This window comes from Cibotium barometz, chromosome 16 (genome assembly GCF_041138505.1).
Source record: "Cibotium barometz isolate CiBa-2024 chromosome 16, ASM4113850v1, whole genome shotgun sequence".
Taxonomy (NCBI): Eukaryota; Viridiplantae; Streptophyta; class Polypodiopsida; order Cyatheales; family Cibotiaceae; genus Cibotium; species Cibotium barometz.
This window is the reverse complement of record NC_141061.1, coordinates 40,498,849-40,523,286: the sequence shown is the minus strand read 5'-3', so window position 1 is coordinate 40,523,286 and position 24,438 is coordinate 40,498,849. Positions and strand designations below refer to the sequence as shown.

General features: G+C 42.8%; 1 protein-coding gene across 5 annotated transcripts in view; it reads left to right on the top strand.

Annotated features, from left to right (window-relative positions):
* The window catches only part of BGAL17 (beta-galactosidase 17), a 189,727-nt gene that overhangs the window by 60,486 nt on the left and 104,803 nt on the right, over positions 1-24,438 (top strand). For 3 of the 5 annotated variants that reach the window (XM_086810584.1, XM_086810586.1, XM_086810583.1), the window contains exons 4-11: positions 6,162-6,250; positions 6,350-6,430; positions 6,554-6,648; positions 7,455-7,525; positions 23,091-23,181; positions 23,270-23,387; positions 23,484-23,579; positions 24,057-24,105. In XM_086810584.1, coding sequence (XP_086666710.1) covers positions 6,162-6,250; positions 6,350-6,430; positions 6,554-6,648; positions 7,455-7,525; positions 23,091-23,181; positions 23,270-23,387; positions 23,484-23,579; positions 24,057-24,105 — 690 coding nt within the window. Of the gene's footprint in view, positions 1-6,158; positions 6,251-6,349; positions 6,431-6,553; positions 6,649-7,454; positions 7,526-23,090; positions 23,182-23,269; positions 23,388-23,483; positions 23,580-24,056; positions 24,106-24,438 lie in introns of all 5 variants that reach the window. The other 2 variants (XM_086810582.1, XM_086810585.1) reach the window with 1 other exon arrangement.

The window sequence follows — 24,438 nt, the reverse complement described above, 5'->3', positions numbered from 1 at the left end:
GTGTGAGGGTGCAACATGAGTAGAGCAAGGGGAAGAGCATGCATAATAGAAAGGAAGAAGAAAGATAAGGATCCCAACTCAGAGGTTGATTTGTATGGTTACTTGCAAAAGGTGAAGTCAATGGTAAAAAAGGTACCACATGGAAATCACAAGGTAGCACATGAAGTGTGAGCATTTATTGACACATGGATGGCACAAGGGTGCACATAGCTTGTGATTTGGGAGCTCCATGAGAGCTATAAAATGATGTACTCACAACTCTCATTTGTGTGGTTTTTGCAATGAGAATTAGACTCTTGTTCATGATTATTTCGTGTGCTTAATCTCTATTAGTGCTAATCATACTTCTGAATTAAATATGGCCATTTTGACTTCTTGCTATGAGGCTTCCTAGCTTAGCAATTCTAACTGGTTAGTCAAGACTTATGCTCCCTGTGGCTTGGACTCATTCGAGTCACACAAACTACCATGCAACATAGAGCCCCACTGAAATCCCAGGGTAAAACTGTAAACTCTATCATGGGATGCTCAAAGGATACACCTCCAAGATTACTCGGCACTACAACCCAATCACTTCCATGATCCCATGGTAGAATAGACGAGATCGTTGGAGCTAGATTATTGAACTAAGACTATAATCGGTAATTTCAATTGCAACTATTAATCTTCACTTCCGCAAGTCATCATCATTGGGCTATCACAAATCTTGATTGCAATTGAAGTAACAATTGTGTCGAAATTCCTTTGTTAATCCTTTGTTGATGGTTTCAGATTGATATATAACATGGTCACAGAAAATCTATCCAGGAGTAACTGCCATTATTCGTGAATCTAAAGATGTAAGAGGAATCACTATGTCAATCTTAACAACCATGACAATCACTCCGACATTATGCACAACATTACTATCCAATGTCGTGCTATTACTCCCCCTCATCATCCCTTGATATATCCAGTAGGTAGCCTACAATCACAAGGATCCACACAAAGAATAATGTCCCCTCCCTCCCCTTCTCCTTGTAGTACGTAGGGCACGGACTAAGTATCTGTTATGTACCTGGACACTAATCTATGGATTAGGGATCTAATCCAGTAGGGTTAGGGGGCCTCGAGATTAGGGATTAGTAGGCTGATACTTGGCTAGGGTTCTTGGATTGATAAAACAAGCTTAATGGCCTTTTATAGGGAGTTAGCTATTTTTGGCGTAGTTATCACTATATAAGTGAGAGCTTGGGTTATTATGAAACATAGTTGTGTGGATGCACCACTAAAGGTCTGGCTTGGACCAGGAGAGTAGACATGCTCATGCCACGCACATGGCGAGTTTGTAGGTTGCCGTGTCAAAGGCCTACGGGTAGGCTTCGGTGGTATGGGATGTTGGAGTTAGACACGGGCCTATAGGATTGTGCAGGAAGCCCTAGCCTTGGTTCGGGGGAGATCGGCGGATACTGGTCGTGGTAGGGAGGTGAGCTAGCCTGCTGCCTCATGATACGAACCTTGGTTTTCAGCTGTGTTTAGGGCAGATTTAGGGAAGCACTTTACAGTATCAAAAGATACAACATAGCCCACATTACATGCTCAAATCTGCAAGTCTGGCAACCAACACGTCGAACTCATCTTCTGCCTGATGAAATTCAGCCTGGAACTCAGCCTCGAATTCAACCCATGTAATGGGATTATCCTTCAATTCTCTCCACTCTGTCAGGGCATTCCCCTTGAGGAACCCTTGGCAGGGCTTTAACCTTGAGGAAACCTCGTACTATTTGTATCTTCCCATTATTTGGGAAATGGTGGAATTCTAAGTGAATATTCTCTCGGTTCAGCCAGGAATCCTCAAACTCCTAGGTCTTCTCTCTCTTTCACCCGCATAAAGCTCTGGTATGAAAGAAGGGCCTTCGAACTAGGTATCATGGAAGAAGACGGGTTCAAAACCACCCGTTGCAAGAGAACTGACTGCTCCCTTAAGCATCTCTTCTCAAAGTTTTGCCATCTTAGTATCAAACTTTACTTTTTTTCTCTACTGCTCTGATTGCCCCGGTTTCTGCAAGCCCGGGCATATCCACACCCTGATGCTTCCCTTGGTGCTCCTCATGATGACCCATGCCATCAATGAAGCTAATCTAGCCAGGGTTTCCATGAGGTAAAAAGAAAGATCTAGAAGAACAAGTAGAAGAAAAAACCAGTCCCACAAGTCTCAAGAAAGCGTGTGCCGTCTGGCCCGTATATACTCTCAAACCTTGCTGACTGGCCAAAATCTGGCAAAGGAAAGAGAAAACTATAGGCTGAAATCTGCCTAGTCTGTGTGCGCAGTATCCCAAAAGAGACACCCTCTTTAACCTCCAAAAAGGCTGTGTATGCTTTTCCCAAAAAAGCGGTGTAGCTTAAAAAAAAAATTATAAATCCCGATGCGTGTTTATAAAAAACTGCTCCATGTTATATGTGCTCATAAAAAGCAACCGTTGTGTGCCTTTAAAAAGAAGCCCCCCCCCACCCCCAACCTTTTTAAGCCCACGTTTTTTTTCCTGTATGGAACCAACATACATGCATGATTTCTCCAAAAAAGACACACAAGTTCATTAAAAAAACGTTTATTCTAAAACAAGGGGGTTTCAGGCTTTCCCCCCACCCCCATTGTTTATTCTAAAACAAGGGGGTTTCAGGCTTTCCCCCCACCCCCATTGTTCCCTTTCATTTTTTGAATCAAGGGCCTGCACATACATGTGTTTACTAAAGAACCCCCCTAAGAAAAAACGTTTTTGGAAACCAAGAAGGTTTTTTGCTTTGTTTATCTCTACATGGGCTTTTTCTTGCTAGTGCTACCATTTTCCATGTCAACTGTGACTTGAACCTGCAGCAGCGCTGCCACTACAGGCCCACAATCTCTAACAGCTGCCACATGGCAGTTTGTACAGTGTACAGGCCTAGTGCACCCTGGCTGCTTGACCTGAAGAACCCGTCCCTTGTGCTTGTGCTAACTGCCTGTCATACGGGTGTTTGAGCCATTGTATGCTTGCCTAACACAATTGAAGCCAACAGTTTCATTTCCACGCACTTTCTGCAGTATGCAGTCCATGCTCGATGCATATTAATTCCGCCCCATGATGGCTATGCACACCAACACAAGGCCGGCTCTTAGGGCTTATGTGCATAGGGTCTCTACATGCAAAACCATGGCACAGACATCTCTCTCACCCCTTTTCTCTCTCTCCTACCCTCTAGGACCACACATTTCAAGCATGCTTGACAGAAAACTGAAAAAGCACCATACCTTTCAACCAAGATCAAAACCCTAGCAAATACCACAAGGAAAATACCTAGGATTTTCGATATGCTTGCTTCCATGTGTGAGACATGCAAACCTTGCTTTTTTGCTCCCCCGTGTTTAGCCTCGCTTTGATATCAACTCTAATGTCCCCCAAGATATGCCTAAAGCACCAACAACAAGATTAATACCAAATAGAAGGGGTGCATGCTAGGTCACCCATGTCTGCAGATCACCCCCAAGCCCATAGGCTAAGGTTTCACCATGGATTGAGTTCCAAGCCAAGTCCTAGGCTTGCTGGCCTTCCACAACACTCTCAAGAGAGCTCAAGAGTACAATACAATCTCGATAGGTTCACTCCACTTATAGAGCCATAAGTCACCCTATGAATAGGTGTCAACTTAATACTTAATAATAGCTTATAACTTATGGGATCCTATAATAAACCCATAGCCCATGTTATTCTAACTAATCCTCAGGGTCCCCTAACCCAAGATTAGACTCTCTAACCATGTGGTTAGCATTAGGTACATAACAATATGTTCGAGACTATGTTGTAAAGTGTTGATGGTGGGGTTATACTAGTTCTACCCAAACCTAGGATAGCACAATGCTATTTTAGCATCGTGCGATATTGGCTTTGGGTAGAACTAGTGTTAATTGGTAGGGTTATACTAGTTCTACCCAAACCGAGTATAGCACAATGCTATTTTAGCACGATTTCATCACTGTTATATAGTACTTGACATGAATTTGAATTTGTTGGACACTTTAAGCAGTCATTGGTGACCGTGTATGAGTTCCTCTTGATCATCCTCAGTTTGATGGGCAAACAGAGAGCGTGAATTAGGTTTTGGAGGATATGCTTCGCACATATGTCTCTTGGAGACCATCCAATTGGGAGAGGTACATCTGGATGGTCAAATTTGCCTAAGATGTACTAATGGTAACAATCAGTTTATGTTTTAGTATGGGTATTAGCCCCGATTCCGTAGAACTTAGAACTTAATGGTATGTATCTAGGCTTAGCTTGGTCTACCTTGTTGGAATACAAGAAATTGCAGCTCCTACTAGATGTCTATTAGAGGCGTTCTAGATATGGCACACTTGATACTTGATAGAAGCTTTCTTTAGGAAATTACAACTTGCATTGAGGATTCTTGAGTATACTTTGTATTTGGACCTAATGGTTCCAAGGTTCTATGAACGTGGATGTATGTTATTCTCCAAGTAGCGTGATTTTACCAAATCTCGAACTAGAATTGACTTTGAGAATTCAAGTTCATCCGATTTCCCAATGGTATGAATTCAAGTAAAGAATGGTGATTGAGGGTTTTACCTCTTGAACTTGTTGTGGTTGAGGATTTTTTCTTTTGCTCCACTTTGGGTAGGGCTCACATGAGATTTTTAAGGACCGTAAGAGCTTAGGTTTAAGCTTATCTTTGATTGATTGTGAGAGAGTAGGCAGAGGTTAGCTCAACTTGAGAGTTAAATTTCTAGTAAGAATTTCCTAGATTATTTTACGAGTGTGTAAATGCTTGAAGAGGGGAAGTATGCCATGTACCTGAGGCTAACTCTAGGGTTAGGCTGACTAATCCTAGGTTAGGTTTGCTAATATGTGGGTGTGGTCCCGTCAAGATTGAGGTGATTAAAGAGATTGACTTGAACTCAATACAGTGCATGAAGTACGGAGTTTTCTTGGTTTTTGCTCATACTACATGAGGTTCATGAGGCATTTGTATGTATTGCCTCGCCATTGCATAATTTGACCAAGAAGAGGGCTGTTTTTCAATGGACATGAGCTGAAAATGATGCATTTGTAAAGCTCAAGAAAGCCATCATCATTGGACCGGTATTGGTAGTGCCGGGCTTTTATAAGCCTTTTAGTGTGGAATGTGATGCATGTGACACATGTATTGGGGCTGTTTTGCATCAAGAGGGCCATGCCGTGGCCTATGAAAGCAAGAAGTTGCGTGATGCCAAGCTCACGATGGTTGTATATGAGAAAGAGTCGTTGGCCATAATTCCTGTCCTCACAATTTGGAAGCATTATCTTCTACGGAATGAAAAAGTGACCATCAAAGCTTGAGGTACTTCCTCATGCAAACCAAGCTTTCCGATAAGCATATGAGGATGGTGGATTTTCTTTGTATGTTTCATTTTCAGAATGTGCATGCGCTTGGGAATAAGAATGTGGCTGCAGATGCCTTGTGACAAGCCTCATGTGGCTGCCATATCTATTGCCTATCATGAGGACTTGCCTAACATGAAGGAAATGTATCATGAGGACTTGCCTAACATGAAGGAAATGTATCATATGGATGCTGATTTTGCACGTATGTGGCTTGATTTGCATGCCGGGATAGCACATGCATCTTATGTAATCAAGGATGGTCACCTTATAAGGGCTGTTTTTATCATACAAATGTATTTGGAAATCTGGCTCCAAGTGCCGTTAAAACTTGTAGAACAAGAAGTCCCTGCTAACAAGGTCGGCCCATTCCGGCCTAATGTGGCCACAAATTTTCATGTCTTTCTTTATGGTTTGCCATTTCATCTTTCTTAAGTGCATTAATAGTAAATTGGTTGGAGATCCCTGCTTCTAGGTTTCGTCGCCTCTTCTTGCTACGGGGCGAACTATCACTCGCATTTATCGTAGGATACTCCTGCAAAGCCACCCGTTAGTGGGGCAGTTGTCCACTGCAGGCGCCTTTATGGAACTCTGCAGCACCGATGACTCCACCTCCCTCAAGGAGCCCTGTCACACTTTTGTGTCTGTCTGATGTGCGCTTCAGCAACGTGTTCACTTTTTTGATTCTGGACTTTTACAGTATGTTTACTTTAAGTGAAAGGTTGTTTATTGATTATTGCCTTTGAAATTGTTTTTGATACGAAGTAGAGTGGGATTTTGGTGGCTTCCCTGCTTGGCTGCTGACCCATCAACCACCTTTACGACTTCGATCATCAGACCCAGCTTACTTGGATCTGGTAAAATCGCCAGAGAAGTGGGGAACATCTTTTTTAGTCTTTTAGTTTTATCAGCCAAAGCTGTGAGCTCCTAATAGGTATTTGACAACAATATTCCAGGTTGACAATTGGTGGCAAGTCTTGCTCCCTAAAATTTCTGTACTTCTGTATGAGAATGGGGGACCGGTGATCATGGTGCAGGTGTTTTTTCACATACTCTGGAGATCCCAAATAAAAACTTCTACTAGATATTTGGAAAAGTTTGTGGTGGGTAAAAATCATTTGATCTTTGAATGGTCTTATGAACTTCTGGATGTGCTCCAGGTTGAAAATGAATTTGGGTCTTATGGTAAAGACACAGATTACCTTAAGCATCTTGTGGATCAGGCTAAAGTCTATCTTGGCAACAGTGCAATCATGTAAGTGTGGTTGATCATGATTTCTTTTCATGTTTTTTTTGGTTGTGGGTGTGCACCTTTTGGTGGATCCGGTTTTGCAACAAGGCTTCTATACCTTCCTGTTCTGAGATTTCTCTCTGTTGCTTTGAAAATTTGTTATTTCTGTTTTTATCTTGAATGCGCTTCAAATTAGTCTCATTTACCCACATGAGGAGCTGCACAAGCTTCTTGTGGTCTCACCAAGATGACGATGCAATATCAACTGATTGCAGCTTGAACTCTTAAAAGAAAAGATTAAGGTGTCAATACTTGTGTAGTCACCTCATGCATTTAACACACGCACAATATCTTGCTTAAGGCAAATGGGTGAGAGACAATACAAAATAACACTTCCAGATCCAAGGAGCGATCTTTCTGTTCATTGGCTTCATGAAAGGGGCACCATTTACTTAGCAACTACATGATTCCATCTTCCTGTGGTTCTTAGTACCCTTTGTTTGGACAACATGGCTTCATTCAGAGTACACAATCTGAAAACTAAGCTAACTAATAGCTAGATAGTGTAATTCTGGGTGAATTGAATGTCTTTTTGTGAAAATGGTTCCAGTGAGTGTGTGATTAGGATAGGACCTGACTTGGGGAATTGGTTTTGATGACATTGGATGGTTATAACGCTTTTGGGCTGGTGAAACTAAATTAAAAGAAATACCCAAATGAAAACAATAAATCTCATCTTCCTTTTTCTTTAACTATGTTTGCATGCAAGGAATCTTGGAAGACAAGTATATGTTATCATCCAAACCAAATATTTTAAATGTATCATGCAGATATACTACAGATGGAGGTTCCAAGAGCAACCTTGAGAATGGGACATTACTTGGGGATGATGTATATTCAGGTAACATTTGAATACAACACATCTTTTGCATTTATCCTACAAAGTGGCCAAGGCCATCAGCATCCACGTCTGCCTTTCCTTTTGGACATCATTCATTGTACCTAGACAGGTTTTATCTGAGATAGGAGCATCCTTAATAACATCCTTACTTCCTGTGAGGCCACCCGTGCGACTAATACCAACCCATGATCGGGATTTGGCAGTACTTTTGCAGGACTTTGAGAAGGCTTGCAATAGAGTGGATTAGACCTTCTTGCAGGGCTCTGTGCTTTGGAGGATTCTCAAAAACCAGGGTTACGAGGAGTCTCATACCCTGCTGCCCACAACTTCCTCTATGTTCAGGACACAAGTTCACAGCAGCTTGCAGGAGCTTCTTAACTCAGTTTGTGGATAACATGGCAGCCTGCTTAGATGGCAGTGAGGACAACTTGAGGAGATTTGCAGCAGCCATTGCGTTTTTCAGCTTAGCCTCAGGAGCTAGGATCAACTGGAACCAGACTTGGGGCTTGTGTGTGAGTAGGACTCCCACCTTAACATGGGGATCAGAGATTCGAGTGGATCCCAAGAGGCAATCCTGTAAGCACCTCCACAACTATGTGGAAATTGATATCACAAGAGAGCAGCCAACTCCCCTTCTTGTGAGCACGGCAAGACACTGTTCTACTGGAGCATAACATGTCTTTCTTTGGTTCTCTCTTTTTATTAATGCTTCTCCTGTGCATGCATTGGCCAGATTTGATAGCCGATCCGGAAGTTTTGATGGTTGACGAGGATCGCCACCAAAACATGTGCACCAAGGTTTCCCATGACACGATCATCCTTCCTCTGCATTAGGGCGGCCTTGCCATCATTGATCTGGAGATACAGATGTGAGCTTTATTTTCCAAGATCATTCTCCCTAAACTTCAGGGAGGGGAAGAGTTGTGGAAGGTTTTCCCGGAGTTGCATGCAAGCTGCACTCCAACACCTGGTGGCCTTTGGCTACTAGACACCATATGGATCTTCGTGGCCACTTGGTGTCACACACAAAAACAAACACCGCCCCCTCCACGCCCCCCCCCCCCCCCCCCCTCTTCTCCTCGCAGGGGTACTTCCACTTCAAAGTGCTTCTTGGCTCGCATAAATGCCTAGGATAGAATCAGATTATTTCTTTGAGAGCTCCGTAGCACCGAGGGAGCAGCCCTTGATCTGGAATGACTTGATTCTCTTGCCCTCCTGTTATGGGCTGGGCACTAACCCCTATATCTCCCAAGGAAGTTGGGATGTGGACTGCTATGTCCTGACAGGCCTAGGGTTAGGACTAGGTTATTGCTACATAAGTGACCTTGGGGGCACTTATGAGTTATTGAGTGTGTAAAGGTAATCCTTTCAGGATGTGCCGTGAGTGTTGGTTGACCTAACAAATCCCATTGCTCGAAGGTCATGAGATTGTGTTCTCTTGTTGGATAAAGTTGTGCTTGAGCTGTGGTGATTTTATTTGCAATTTCCAATCCAACCAAAATCCTAGGGGTCTTTTCAATAAGATATGTTGGAAGTTCTAGCTCCTGCAAGGCTTCTTCATCCCATAAAATAGTACATTGCATGCAAGAGTGTTCAAGGTGATTGTATATTGCATGGATTCATCTAGTGAATATAATACATTGCATGACGGAGTGTTCAAGGTGATTGTTTGCATGGATTCATCTAGTGAATATAATGATTCACTTATCCAAGGTCTACCAAGGATGACATCATACTCAAGGGAATCTAGGGTGACATGCAAGACCTCATGGCCGTGGAGCTGCAAGGTGGGTGGTTCGCTCTAGTGGTATGGGATGCTAGGTTGGGGCCTTCGGTACCATGTAGGCTTGTGGCAATCAGACCTTAGGCTTGGGGGTGTGTCAAGAGGACTCTACAGTTGGGTGGTAAGTCACTAGCCACAATCTATCGCGGTCATGTGGTGTGTACGAGGTCCGGTCTATGAAACCTCGTTAGGGTTTCGGTTCTGGGTCAGACGATCCTTGGGCGTGGTCCATGGAGACCTTATATTGGTATCAGAGCATGGATTTGACGTAGTGCTAGAATCCAAGGCATGCAGGATGTTCAAGATAGTACTCTCAAGCGGGCTGTTTTGGCAAGAAAGCCATCGTTTCTCTGCATGGATGTGCGGGAAAGCAAGAAAGTGTGAAACCCTTGTGCGGATGTGCAAGGAACAGAGGGAAGCAGAAAAAGCATGACATGTGCAGGCTGGACATCAGAAAAAAACACTGGATGTGCAGGCTGGACAAGAGATGTTGAGACCGTTTTGCTCCTAGGCAATTCCGGTTTCTTGTGGTACAAGCCAAAGGGCGAGGGTACAGGCCTTAGGCAAGGTATGTGCAGTCCTGTGGCATCCCTGAAGCATGGCGGCCACATGGTGGTCCTATCTGTAGAGGCCGGCCGGAGGTGGGGCAGCCGGCTAAGGCTTATGGGCAGCCAAGAGTGGAGCATATCGGAGACCAGGAGGGGTGGCCAGAAAGGCCACAACCAGTCAAGGCGCCTAAACCAGGCCCATGCAGGGCGGCCAGATGGCCTGCGCATAGACCAGCCATGAGCAGCCAGCAGTGCAACCAAAGGGGTGCCCAGGCCTGCGGGGCAGGAAAGCCTGCCCATAGGCGTGCGTAGGGGCTGGACAGGGGGCACATGAGGTGGACATCACGCCCAGGGGGGCTGGGCAACGTGGATTGACTGGACAGGTCACGCTGGTCTAGACAACGAGCAGAGAATATTCCGATGCAGAAGAAGGCCGTGTACAAGATGATTGCGCACATGTGATTTTGTGGCCCAGGTGGAGAAGGAAAGCGAAAAGAGGCGTGAATGATAAAAGAGGGAAAGCATGAGTAAATGAAAGCACAAGTGAGTTTTGTTTTGTGCTAAAGAGGGAGGGGGCTTAATTTTATGATCTAGCTTTTCAAAAAGCACAAAACTAAAGGAAGTGTGCTTTTTTAACTCATTACCCTTATAAATTCAATCTCTTCCTTCTTGTTGGCTCATACATACAAGTAAAGCAAGATTTACATGTGCCATTTTTAAGCTGTTGCTCTTAGAAAGCATCAAACTTCATCTCAGCCCTCGCATCCAGATTTTCTTCTAACCTTTGACTTCTTTCCAGCCCATAATCTGTCACTCTTTTATCACTGCTTTTCTTCTGGTTACCATGCATGATCTCATGTACAGCGAGTTAGTGGGCAGTTATTCTGTGATGTCATGTGGTAGTAACGACGTGGAGTCGGTCAACGATGACGAATGAGAAATCATAGGAATGCCAAGAATAATCCTATCCTCCTGAATCATGACAGGCTCAGGAAAACCTTTAGAGATAATAAAGGTGTCCTATCCCCAAGTGGGAATAGGTTCATACTGACGAAACCACTGGATTCCTAAGATCATGTCACATCCCAAAAGAGGAGAGACAATGAAATCTCGTTGGAATGAGGCCTTTTGAACCTGAAAAGAAAACTGCTGTGCCCGTTGAGATATGTGGGTGCAGAGACCAGGTTTAAACCCGTCTACCTCGAAATGATAGGGCACTAAGTTACAACTCATGTTGGTAGCCAACTGGGGAGAGATGGCGGCCTCAGAACTGCCCATGTTCAAAAGGATTATGAACTGGTGGCCCTTGGCAGAGCCATAAGCTCGGATCAGGCTTTTCTGTGTGGTTGTTGTCTCACCCTCCTGCTTATCATCAAGTACCGCGGATGGCATGGGATGCATAGAAGGTAAGATCTGAACTGCGTTTGTGGTAGCAGGCGGGTTTGGAGGAGCGGGGGATACTGTGGCAAATGTGGCAGAAGGCTCTTTGGAGGCTTGCTCCTCTTGCCTTTTTGGACAATCCTTCTTACCATGCTCAATGGTATGACAGAAAAAACATCAGTTTTCGGACTGATACTATCTTTGCTCCTCAGGAGGAAGATAGCCTCCAGTGATGCTTGCTTGAGCCTTTTCCTCAGGGGTTTTCTTAGGCTTGGATTCCTTACCTCCTGAACTAGAGCTAGGACTGTTGTCTGTCTTAGTGTCTTTAGAAGACGAATTACCCTTCCCCGGTTGGGGTTTGGTACTGGACTGTGATGACTGCTTGGGCTTGTCTCCGTTCATCTTCATTTCTTCATTTTGAGCGAGTGTCAAAGCCCGGTCATATGTACTGGGTTCAAAGTTACGAATTGTGAACTGAATGCTAGGATCCAATCCATGAATGAATTGCTCCATCTTGGCCTGTGCAGATAGCCCTAACTGCTGTGCTAAAGTAATAACTTTGCCAGAAAACTGAAGCACTGGGGATCCGTTCTGTCTGAGTCCATAGAACTCATCTGCCAGACCGGTAATGTACTGGGGAGGAAGGAATATGGTCTTCAGGTCATGGACAAAGGTATCCCAGCTAAAAGCTTTGACACCTGTGGTATGGTCTGTATAAAGATTAGACCAATGCTGCCACCAAGTGACTGCCTCACCAGTGAGATGGGGAGCCGCTATGTGGACTCTATCTTGAGGATTTGTGATCCTAGCTAATGAAAAATGAGCAGTAAATTGATGAATAAACTTATTAACTGCCAAATGATCACACTTACCATCATACTTACTGAAATTTGGTTGACTGCGAATGACGGTAGTTGATGTTGCGAACTGCTGACTGGTGGCACCTGAGGCTGGGGATGCTGAAGAGAGGTGCTAGTATCTAAGATGGATGGCCTCCTTTTCCCTTTGGTGCTCGAGTAACATACATTCTCGATCGAGCTCTCGTTGGTGCTCCCGAGTGGCGAGTTCAGCCTGACGCCTTCTTCATCGATACTGCGTTGGGCTTCCTCATAGTCCCGTCTTTCTGCCTTTTCTTGTTGCTTTCTAGCTTATGCTTCTGCTTTTTCTTCTCTCCTTCGGGCCTCATCCTCTCTCCTTTGTTGTTCCATCTGAAAGAAGAGGGAGATGTAGTTGGGTGCTGTTGGAGGTGGAGGACGATGTGTTGCTCTTGCCTCCAAGAGTTGGAGACGCTTCACAGGTGGTTCTGAGCTCTAAGAAGAGCTCTGGTGTCTGCGGGGGCGGTAGACGGAAGAGCAAGGTCTCCTTCGGCGTAGACGTCTTCCGGCTGATGAGTACTCTCTTCTGTAGACATGATGCTGAAGTCAGTGGTTGTGCCGGAATGCAATCTGACCATCCAAGGATGCCCTCACGCTAGGATACAGTGTGTGTGTGGACAAGCTGAATCTGATACCAATGTAATATGCAGCATAAGTCTTCGTATTGGAGGATCCCATCTCACAAATGCTCACACCGTCTTTTGTATCTTGAGTTTCGCGAGTTTAGCAATCCACTTTAATACTTCAAACTTTAGAGAGAGAGAGAGAGAAAGAGAGATGAGAACTGTACACTGTATGGGGTCCCGAATTACCCACTGAAGGTCCCCCTATCCCGTTATCGAGATAGTATTTGCTTTATTATCTTTAAAGAGAGTGACGGTGTGACTGACGATAAGCCAAATGCAAGACCTCCGAAGACCAAGTGTTGGGCTGAACTGTACACTGCTGTAGAAACACCAAAATGTCCAATCTCGAGCCTATGCACTCTTCCCAATGGTATGAGGGAGGGATGCAAAGCTAGGGCTGAGAGAGGGGATGTTTGGGACTGTTCTAGACTGTATATGAATGCTGTAAATAAATGAGAATGCTGCGTTTTACCTTCACCAAGTGGCTGGAGCAAAACGATGAATGAATGAATGTTGAAAACTGCATGGATGCAGAAAATGCAAGGTTTACTGATGGCTGAATGCTGAGGACGGATGCGTTTGCTGATGGAGGGCTGAAAGCACAAGCATTAATGCTCCTCTTGCTGAAGGATGATACGCTTCTCCAAAACACATGGATCTGAGGTGGATGCAAGGCTGAATGGTATGCGCCTGAATGCTTCTTGACTGAATTATGAGATGAATGAATAGATGATTATGCAAAGCCTCTATTTATACTAGTGATGTTGCTAGTCGGTTGGCACTAGATGCTGGCCGACTTCTAGTGCCAACCGACTGCTATATAAACATTAAATGCTTAATGATGATGCATAAATGCTGAAAATGATGGAAAAAATACCAGAAAAATCCTAGATAAATCCTGGATAATTCCTAGATGCTATCTGAGGTTCCTGCAATGGTCTAGATACTATACATGAATGATGTACAGTATGCAGGATGCTTTGTGATGCAAACCCTAAGGTTTCTACTGACTATAGATGCATGAATGCGTCTCTTTAAGTGGGTTAAGGGACTTAGACTGACTGACTGACTGAATATGGCTGAGAATGACCTATGTAGCTCGTGCTTGACTTATCCTGGACTGAGGATATACAATGGGGTCACGGTGTATGATAAATATCATCTTGAATGGAACTAATACTGTACAAATGTTGCACTGTTGATGATGAGCCAGCTTGTCACCATGCACTACAATGCAGAGTGCATGTGACACTTTGCAATACCCATTGTGCCGCTTTCTGAACCGTCATATCCCATCCCAGTGGATATGCAAGATGCTTGACGATTTGATTAGGCTAAACTATTTGTCCTAGCGATAGAAGTCGATGCCAATCCATACAATGCAATGGAATCGACTTTGACTTTTCGAAATTCATATAAAGTCCAACAGCCTTATCAAACAAGTCTAAAACATTCATGATGCATGTGAGATGGGTTGGATCATTTTTAGACATGAAGAAAGAGTCATCTGCATGGGCTTGTGCCATAAAGTGAGTTCCAATCCGAATTCCGCAAGCCATGAAGCTTTTCTAAATATTCATGTTTTTTATGTATCCATATACAACCAATAGAGTACATGCCGCATTTTCTTCCCAAAGCCGAGAGCAACCGTTACATCAGCTATGTAATTCGGGATCCCATTGCACTGTATCAAATGCCTTTGCCACATCCACCTACATAATTAGCACATCTTGATTTGTATATTTGGCATATTCCATAGCAATACAAGCATTAGCAATATTATCCATTATTGGTCTTCTTAGCACAAAACCATATTGACGAGGATGCAATCCATTATACAAAACACCTTTCAAGCGATTGGCTATCATTTTGGTGGCGAGCTTATATATCACATGCATTAAAGTAATAGGGCGCCATTCATCCACCATTTCACACAATTCCTTTTTAGGAGCCAATGTAAGCAACCCTTCCTTCCACGAAGATGGCATTTCACCGCTCATCCGTGAAGCATTAATCATATATAGAATTGGGTACTTCAGATCCTCCTAGAATGTCTGGAAGAATTCCAACATGAGGCCATCTCATCGAGGAGATTTCGAGTGACCCATGTCTTTTAATGCATCTTGTTGTTTAGTAACATCAAACAATGCATCAAAACCTATGGCATCTCCATTAGACACTATAGGATTTACACATGCCAAGAATTCATGCCTTGCATTTTGAACTTCTACCGTGGTTTGTGAAAGAGGCTCAAAAATGCGAGCAAAATGTTGCACACATGTATCTGCAAGCTTAGCTTTTGTGCTCGTCCAATGACCATTAGCTTTTTTAGTTCGAGAAATCTTTTGCTTTCGTCTATCCGCATGTAGGCTTTTGAAGAAGCCTTTGGAAGAGCAACCTTTGTCTATAATTTGTTTGTGGCGCGTCCCTACCTGCCATTTTTGTATCTTCCTTTGCTCATCCAGAGTGATACATGTTTTAGCCTCACACAATATCATTTGTTGAACATCTAATAATGCATGACAATGGCTAAATTCAGTTAATGATTGTATTGTTTGTTTTGCATCATCCACCTTGTGCCTTTGTTCTCCCTTGTATAGTCTGCGTAACAATTTGCATGCGAAGAGCAAAGTGATTCCAAGCTACATTCAGATCTTCCAATAGGTGACCCCAAAGTGATGCAATAGCATCCTTCACCATTGCTTGAAACATGCTATGTGTAAGATAGCTGTTCTTTACAAAAAAAAAATGTTGATGCTGAAGTGGAGGTTCATGTATAGGCGATTGAAAATACAAGCCCATCTATAAAGGTACATGGTCAGACAGGTGAGTAGCATAATCTACCCAAAGCTTGCATGTGAATGCATCATATTGTTGAGCATTTAGCATGTACCATCTATCAAGATGAGCCCAATAGTGATTTACAACATTATGTTTGAAAGTAAATCTAGGTACATGTACCATATTGGCCAACCACATATCACTAGCATCCATTTGGAGAATAAAATTTTGCCATTCATGTCTTTCATTCACTAACATATGAGATGCACAAGAAGTGTTGTCTTCATCTCTGGGGGAATTATTGAAGTCCCCACACAAAAGCATGTGTGAACCAAGGATAGGAAACAAAAGTTTGCCACAATCTTTGTCTCACAGAAGACAATTGAGAAGCATAGAGTCCTACGAACTGATATACTTCTCTCTGCAACATACATTGCACAACCATCCATCTCCCAAGAGGATCATTGAATTCAAGCATTGGGCGCAACTCATGCCTTACAAGGAAAGCAACCCTTGAATATGTACAGGTTCATGCATAAAATATATCATAACCAGCAAAGTGCCCAGACTGGCTACCATACTCATGTTGATTATGCTCTTGGATACACAACACATGAGGTTTCATTCTATTTATATAGGGCCAAAAACGCCTCCATTTATTAGGATCACAAAGGTCCTGAACATTGTCAGTCACACATTTTATTGGAATCATTGACATCTCTATCAGAGAAAGTAAAAGAAAGCTAATACACATCCGTGTTGTGGTCACCACCAGCATCCTGTAATACATGCCATATAACATCATTCTTATCGAGAATTTGTGTGCCTCCTTTACAAACCTCCGCCCTGTTTTTGGACACTACATCTGTAAAAGGATTTTGATTGTGGTCTCGTATAGTTTATCACTCAATCCAATTTCGGATATGATATGTAGATTGAGACTGCTGCTTAGCTGGTTTCGTTGGAGTCACAAATGAAAGTGCATTAAATGTGATTGAAAGTTATTTTGAGACAATTATTTTGAATTGTAATAAAAAATATTTTTGGGGCCCCTATATGGACGAGATTGATGATGTTTCGAGAGTTTTAGTGGCTAGAAAGAGAATCCTAGAGTGAAAATCCTAGAGAGAGAAAACTAGAGAGATCACCTACTTTTAGGGCCAAAAGTAGGCGTCATTATGAGGTTTGTCTCCTTAAGCCTCAATAAAATTATCATAATTCCTTAAAATTAGGGATGCTTGTTGCAGGGCCCTTTTTATGTTCAAATGCCCCCTAATGAATTCACATATATTGATTGACCTTTCCTTGCTTTCACTAGTAGTGGCTCTACCATGAAACTTAACACCTTGCTTTCTTCCATCCATTGCTTACAAGAGCCTGTTAGCTATAACGCACATGCGAACACACACGCACACACACGCTTTTTTTTTTTTGGTGAAACCACTGTTTACACACACACACACACACACACTTTTTTTTTTTTGTAAAACCAGTTGAAATTGCATTATATCATAAATGTACAGAAGGGTTTGACATCAAGAGGATGTCTAAACCCTAGAACTTAAAAACAGCAGTAAAAAAGTTCTATGCAAGATCAGGGCAGTGCTCAAGAAAAGAGCCTATGCCCTATCCATCAGAAACAGTAAAAGAAAAGCTGAACACAAGAAACATCCAAATCTCCCTCATGCACAGCATCATATAAGGACTGCCGCAACGAGGCTCGGAAGAACTCATAAGGGTGCTGAAGGGGTGAATTCATATATGCATGATTTTGCTGTAGCTAGAGGGTCCATAAGGCCCAGTATCTGATCCAATGGAAGAAAAGAGAATAATGTGACAAAGAAGCTGATAAGGTGCCAAACATCCAGAAAAACTTGTAGAACCTGTGTGCAGGAAATCTGAGAGATAAAAAATAGGAGATCTTGTCCAGAAGGTTTCTGGAATATGAACAAGACCACAATAAATGCGGAACACTCTCAGTAGTATGATGACATCTTGGACAAATAGGAGAGGCAATCCTTCTTTGAGCCAATTTCACTCCCACTGGAAAAATACCGACAATGCATCTCCAGAGAAAGAGTCTCTGTTTCAATGGCATTTTCAACTTCCATATCAATGTCAGTTTTGCTTTCCACCAAGCTAAAGACTTATCCAGATGCCAAAGAGAATTAGCATGCTGAGCAATCCATGGAGGAGGTAATATCAATCGATAAGCCTGTATAGAAGTCAATAGATGCAAAGATTGAGAGGATAATCTTGAACTTGAAGACTGAAGATGCCAGTCTTGAAGCCTGTCTCTTACATCCAATGTTGGAATCGGAATGAAAGGGTGTAAGAGATCTGCAATAGCTTTCCATATAGATCTATGATGCATCCCAAGATTGTATTGTTGGCATGCTATCGGAAAAGAAAGAATTTGCCCTCTAGTATCCACTACGTCGTCAATGAACCGGATGCCCAATTTCATAAGATTGTAAGCTCTGATTGGTTGTTGTACAGCAAGGGGAGAGTAAAAAACAGCACTCCAATGTATGCTTTCCATTCGAAGCGAGGAAGCTATAGAAGCAGGATGGGGAGACCATTTGATGCGAGAGAGCACTTTCTTCCAATCCTGAATCAAGGAAGTAGAAAATGGACAACCAGGGATTTTACCTTGAAATTTGCCAAGCACTACTTCCGATGGATCAATCAACCAACGACCATAAGCATTTGTGCGCATCCGACCACCCAAAATTGCCAACATGATAGACCACGGCTGCTCTTGTTGAAAAAAGGTTTTGAGCATAGTGATCTTTCTTGCCAGCACATGAAATTTGATGTTTATAATATTCAAACCACCATGCATTTTTGGCGAGCAAAGCAGGTCCATTTTGAGCAACCTTAAAGCTTTTTTATGAAGCTTAGTTTTCCAAAAAATCTCCATGGCTTGAGACATAAAAGAAGAAAGATCTCGAGATGACCAATGTAAGAGAGGAAGGTAGAATTGGACATAGGCCAGAACAATGGACTGAACAATTCGAAGCCGTACATGTAATGGCCAAGTGGAGATCTTCCAATATTCTAATTTGTCCTTAATTTTGTTTAGCATCCAAGATATTTGTTGCTTATTTCTGATTTTCCAGCCAATGGGATAGCCCAAGTGTCTTACTATGCTTTCCGGATAAATAATCTGGCCGGGCCACAGGATAGCATGCCAGTCACAATGCTTGAGAGGTAAGAGTTTTGATTTCTGAAAATTAATTTTTAAACCAGCTGCCAACCCAAAATCTGAAAGAGTATCCATCAATAGACGAAGCTCCAAAGGACTGTTCTTTGGCATGAAGAATGAATCATCTGCATAAGCCTGTGCAATGAAAGGCCATGAACCAGAAATCTGAAGCCCCTCTAACTGTCTAGTATCAACCAGATGATCCATGTAAAGAAGCAAAGGATGCGAAGCAATAGCATAGAACAGAGCACTGAGAGGGCATCCCTGTCGAACTGATCGTTCTAGAGTCCAAGACTCAGACAAATGTTTCCCTATAAAGCATTGAGCAGTGGAATCTGAGTAAAGCCAATATATGACATTAACTAGCTTTGGCCCAAAACCAAGTTTAGACATGATTTGAGAAACATAATCCCATTGCACCGTATCAAATGCCTTTGCCACATCCACCTGCATGACCAAGACATCTTGAGCAGAGTATTTTGCATATTCCATTGCAATGAGAGTATTGGAGATATTATCATGTATATGCCTTCTTGGAACAAAACCATATTGCCTGGGATGAAGTCCATCATGAAGGATATCCTTTATCCGGTGTACCAACATTTTAGCAATAAGTTTATATATAACAGGCATCAAAGTGATAGGCCTCCAGTCATCCATTGTTTCACACAGAGGTTTTTTGGGCAGAAGCTTAACCAGACCATGCTTCCAAGCTGAGGGAAGATGTTGATGTTGCCAGGCTACATTAACGAGCTTCAAGATTGGACCCTTCAATTCAGCCCAGAAGGCTACAAAAAATTCAACCGTCAAACCATCCCAACCTGGGGATTTATGTTTACCCAAATGCTTGAGGGCTTCATCCAATTCTGTATCTGAAAAGGACATTTCCAGCATTGAAGCTTTTTGCAAAGAAACAATGGGAGAAACAAGCTCAATAAATCTGCTCCGAGCCAATGCAGCCTGAGATGTAGAAGAAGATGGTAGAGAAAAAAGAAGCCGAAAATGATCCAGACATTGTTTTTCTAGCTGCGATAAAGTCTAGGTCCAAAGATCATCCGGTTTCTTGACTCTCATGATAGATTGACTTTGTCTGTACGTGTGTAAGTTTCGAAAGAAAGATTTCGAGGAGCAGCCCTTATCTAGCATAGGTTTAACTCTAGCCCTTGTCTGCCATTTGGAAAGCTTGCGTTTATCATTAGCATCAATTATGGAAGAAGCACAAGACAATGAATTCTGTTCAGAAGCAGAAAGAGACCTTTGATGGCTAATCTGTACCAAGGACTGCTTGTATGATTTTGCCCACTGGATATGCTGTCTGGTTTCTGCCATGTACCATCTTCCATATTCCTTAATGACATTTTGAATACGATGTACAAAAGAGTTCCAAGCAAAATCGAGATCCTCGTGAGCATGAGATAACAATGGCTTACAAGCCAATCTGATCATTTGCTGGAATTTTTCATGAGAAAGATATAATTGATTAACCTGCAAATGTGTGACTAAAGAGAGCTGAATGTCATCCAAAGGCATACCAAAAGAAAGGTTGAGCCAGAGTGGAGTATGATCAGATAGTTGTTGAGAATAATCAGTCCACATTTGACATGTATAATCATCATATTGCTGAGCATGAATAAGATACCATCTATCAAGCCTCGCCCAATATTCTGTAAAAGCATTGTGATGATATGTGAATCCCAAAACCGAAGGGTGAGTTGCTGTCCATAAATCTGCAGTATGAAGAGAAGAAGTCATATGTTCCCATCGCTGGATTTCAGAGGGAAGCATATGGGATTTATGTGTGGTATTGTCCTTCCAGTGAGGAGAATTATTAAAATCACCACAAAGTAGAGCATTTGAAGACCAAGGATATTGGTTAATGGAGTCCCACATTTGAGCTCTGGAAGCTGAAATTTAGAGGCATACAAGGAGCCTATTTCAAAAATCTCTCCATTGATCATGCATTGGATAATCATCCATCGGCCACAAAGATCATTATATGCTACATAGGGCTGCAGATCATGTCTGGCTAAAATGCACAGCCCAGAGAATTGTCCAGATCCTGCGTAAAATATATCATAGCCTGAAAAGAACCCATGTTGGCCAGCAAAAGAATGCTGATTATGCTCTTGTAGACACACAACATCCGGGTGAGTATTGTTTATATAATGCCATAGGAGCCTCCATTTATGCTGATTGCAGAGGCCCTGTATATTATAAGAAAAACATTTAAGAGAAGTACGCATGAAAATATGTACAAGAGATGAGCAGTCCTCAAAGAGAAAGGGAGGCATCAAGCCTCTGCCATTGCCACACGGTCTTGCTGACCCTCAAAATCCAATTCCTTGACTAAATCATCTTCTTCACAAAGTGGAATACCCTTCTTAACTGCATTGACCCATGCCTTTGAGATGGGGCTGTCCGAAGAGGTAGAAGGTTGACCAGGAGATGGAGCAGAAGCATCCCAATTGCGAGATTGGAGAGGTCTTTGTTTGAGAGGCACCGTCTTCTTTGCATTCTGCCAACCCTCGTGAGAAGATGAATTATTTTCCACTAGCTTGCTTTTTCCTTTATCCTTGTTTTGGGCTAAATTGGCTTGGTTCCCTGAAGGAACTGAAGGCTTTGCTCCTTTAGCTTCAGTCTTTTCCACATAAGTCTTTTGACCTCCTTTATTAGATGGCGGAGGAATGGCAACTGGAGGAGGCGGATGAAGGATTGAGGGACACTCAGAAGCTAGATGCCCGAACTTGTGACAAGAGAAACAAGCTCCAGCAAAGATGCCCCATTTCAGAGTGAAATATTTCTTTCCCAAATTAACACCCTCAATCTCAACTGCAATAGAAGAGGGGGTTGGTCTATCAGTATCCCATAAGATGCAAAAACGATTTTTGTTACTTGTGGGACGAGGGGGACAGATCACTTGTCCCAATGTCATCGCTAAGCCTGGAAGCTCTGTTCTCATGTAATCTGGGAAATCAACGACTTCAACCCATACAGGGCAGTGATGTTTGATGAGATTCTGATAATCCTTATTAGGAGACCAAGGCATGATGTGCACCATTTGACGACCAAAAAATAAAGGGGACATTTCCAACATCTTTTGTTTTGTCAATGCATCCAAGAGATGAACTTCATAAAATCCTCTGGAGGCAAAATAGACTCCTTCTACATAGCATCCACCTAGGAGAGAATTCACCCATTGTCCCACATCATTAGCCGAGGGTATTTTACCTGGAAAAAAGATGCTGACTGCAGTTTGAGAGAGCTTCTTCAGAGGATGCACAAGAGAAGGCAACTTCATCTTGTAAGTGAGTTCCGGAGCAGGTAGTATCCGTTCTCTTCTACTTTGTTGAAAATCCTCATTCAACATGTCAAACACACATAGGAAGCATCTTCAGATGAAGGAGCTATAGGGGGCAGAGATTCCCTTGATTGTCTTTTAGGTTCAGGAGAAAGAGCTCTCTTGACATAATACTTGCTTGATTCTGCCATCGAGACTATTCGATTCAGCAGGAAGACACAGATCAGAAAAAAAGGGGGGACAGCGCTATTGGAATACAATCTTACAAGGAGGGGAAAAACAGAGACCTGTAGCGACTTACACAGAAGGGAAAAAACTGACCTGTAGCGAGGCACAGACACACACGCACACACACACACACACTCCTATACACGCACACAGGTCGCAGAAGAGAGGAAGAAGAGCAGATTGGCGATGAGAAAAAAGTGCATCTGGGAACCCTCAGAAGGTCGCGTAGATTACTGCAAGGCCGACACAGAGTAGGCTACAAGGCCGATACAGTCCAGGGACAAGCACCACACCACACGTGCTCACCAAAAGGGGCGAGCAGGTCGACGGAGCAGGCGAGCAGGTCTTCCAACACTCCACACACACACACCACACACACACACACACACACACACACACACACACACACAGCCACGTGTGCGCAAGATAGACAAGAGGAAAACAACAACTGAGAGAGAGGCGCTGGCGAAAAGAGAAAAAGCTGGCAGACTTGAAATCGGGCTGATAGGTACATGCCACGTAGCACACGGACAAGTGCACGTGAGATAGCAGGCAGTGCACAGAGAAGTGTCCGACAGGGTACGCTCGACAGGATCACCTTGACAGGGATGAGGGTTCAGAGAACGCTTGACAGGGTCGCCTCCACACAGCAGCTCGACCTCCACCAACACCACACACACACAAAATCACGCATGTAGGCACGTGCACGTGCACACGCACAGGCATGCATGCGGAGCTTGAAAGAATCTCACATATGCACTCATAAAATTCTTGTTTTAATTTTTATCTGCATGCCAGAGATTTATAATAATGTATGTATTGGTTTATGCAACCACAGCTGTAGACTTTCCAATAGATTGGGATGCAGCTCAGGTTTTTGCATTGCAGAAGATGTTTAATGCAAAAGGAAAGTCTCCGTCTTTGATATCGTGAGTACTCATGTGTGTGTAATGTCTCTATTGTTCACACTCAAATATATCTGGTAAAACATGTTATGATATTGTTTTGGTTCTTTAGGGAATTCTACACAGGATGGCTTACTCATTGGACTGAAAACATAATGACCACCAGTCCTGAACAGACAGCTGCTGCTTTAGAAAAGATATTATCTTTAAATGCGTCTGCTGTCCTCTATGTATGACATTGAGATATATTTTCAATTTGAATAGCTTCTAGTTCCTTCGTTATCCATCTTTCATCTGAAGTCAATGTGTATGTGTTTTTGCCTCAGATGGCACATGGAGGAACGAACTTTGGATTTTTTAGTGGTGCAAATTCCGGTGAAAACTCTTCTATCTACAAAGCTGACATTACCTCTTATGATTATGTAAGATATAATTTACAAAACATGAAGAATATTTCTAGTGTTATAAATAAAGGAACTTAAGTTCTGAGGGTTGAATGGTTACATGTTTGTTCCTACAAATGTGCTAGGACATCCTTTAACAAAGTGTGTTGTCATGACCCTTTGGACCAAAGGTGTCTAGGGATTTTGTGTGTACCAGTCCCATTGTAGCTGGGCGAGGGATTTTCTCTCCCACAACCAAAGCCACCAAGAAAGTCTTGTTGGCGAGTTCAAGTGGGAAGGTAATTAAATGCCTGGTTCCTTTTGCAAAAGCCGACAACTTGGACCTGCTGGAGGGTTGTGCTCCAAGGGCTGGCTGTAATCTACTTCCGGGCAGAAGTCTCATTTTAACCTAATGAAGGATCTTTTCTTAGGGGAAAAGAAAGATAAGGGTCCTACCTTATGTAGCCATATATTTAAACTCTAGAGTGACTTCTTTGAACTATCTTATGTCCTCAGGATGCACCAATCAGTGAAGCTGGGGATGTTGACCATGGCAAATTTACAGGTATTTCTCATTCAAGTAAATTCTTACATCATGTGCTTTGTTTTGTGACATTGAAGTGGCAACAATTTACATCCCTTACATTTTGAGGTCATTGCAAATTTCTGTTCTGCCTGTTTTGATTTACTGAATTGCTATCAATGATTTACTGAAATATGCTTGAGATGTGATGGAACAGGTCTAGAGGCCAGCTAACATACTTTGTTATAGATAGTGTCGTGATCATGAAAGATTTGCGTTGACAATCAGGATAATAGTCACAGAGATTTCCTTTGTGTAACATGCATGCACATGCCCATGTGCATATAAAAGGCCAAATAAATCCAACAACCCACC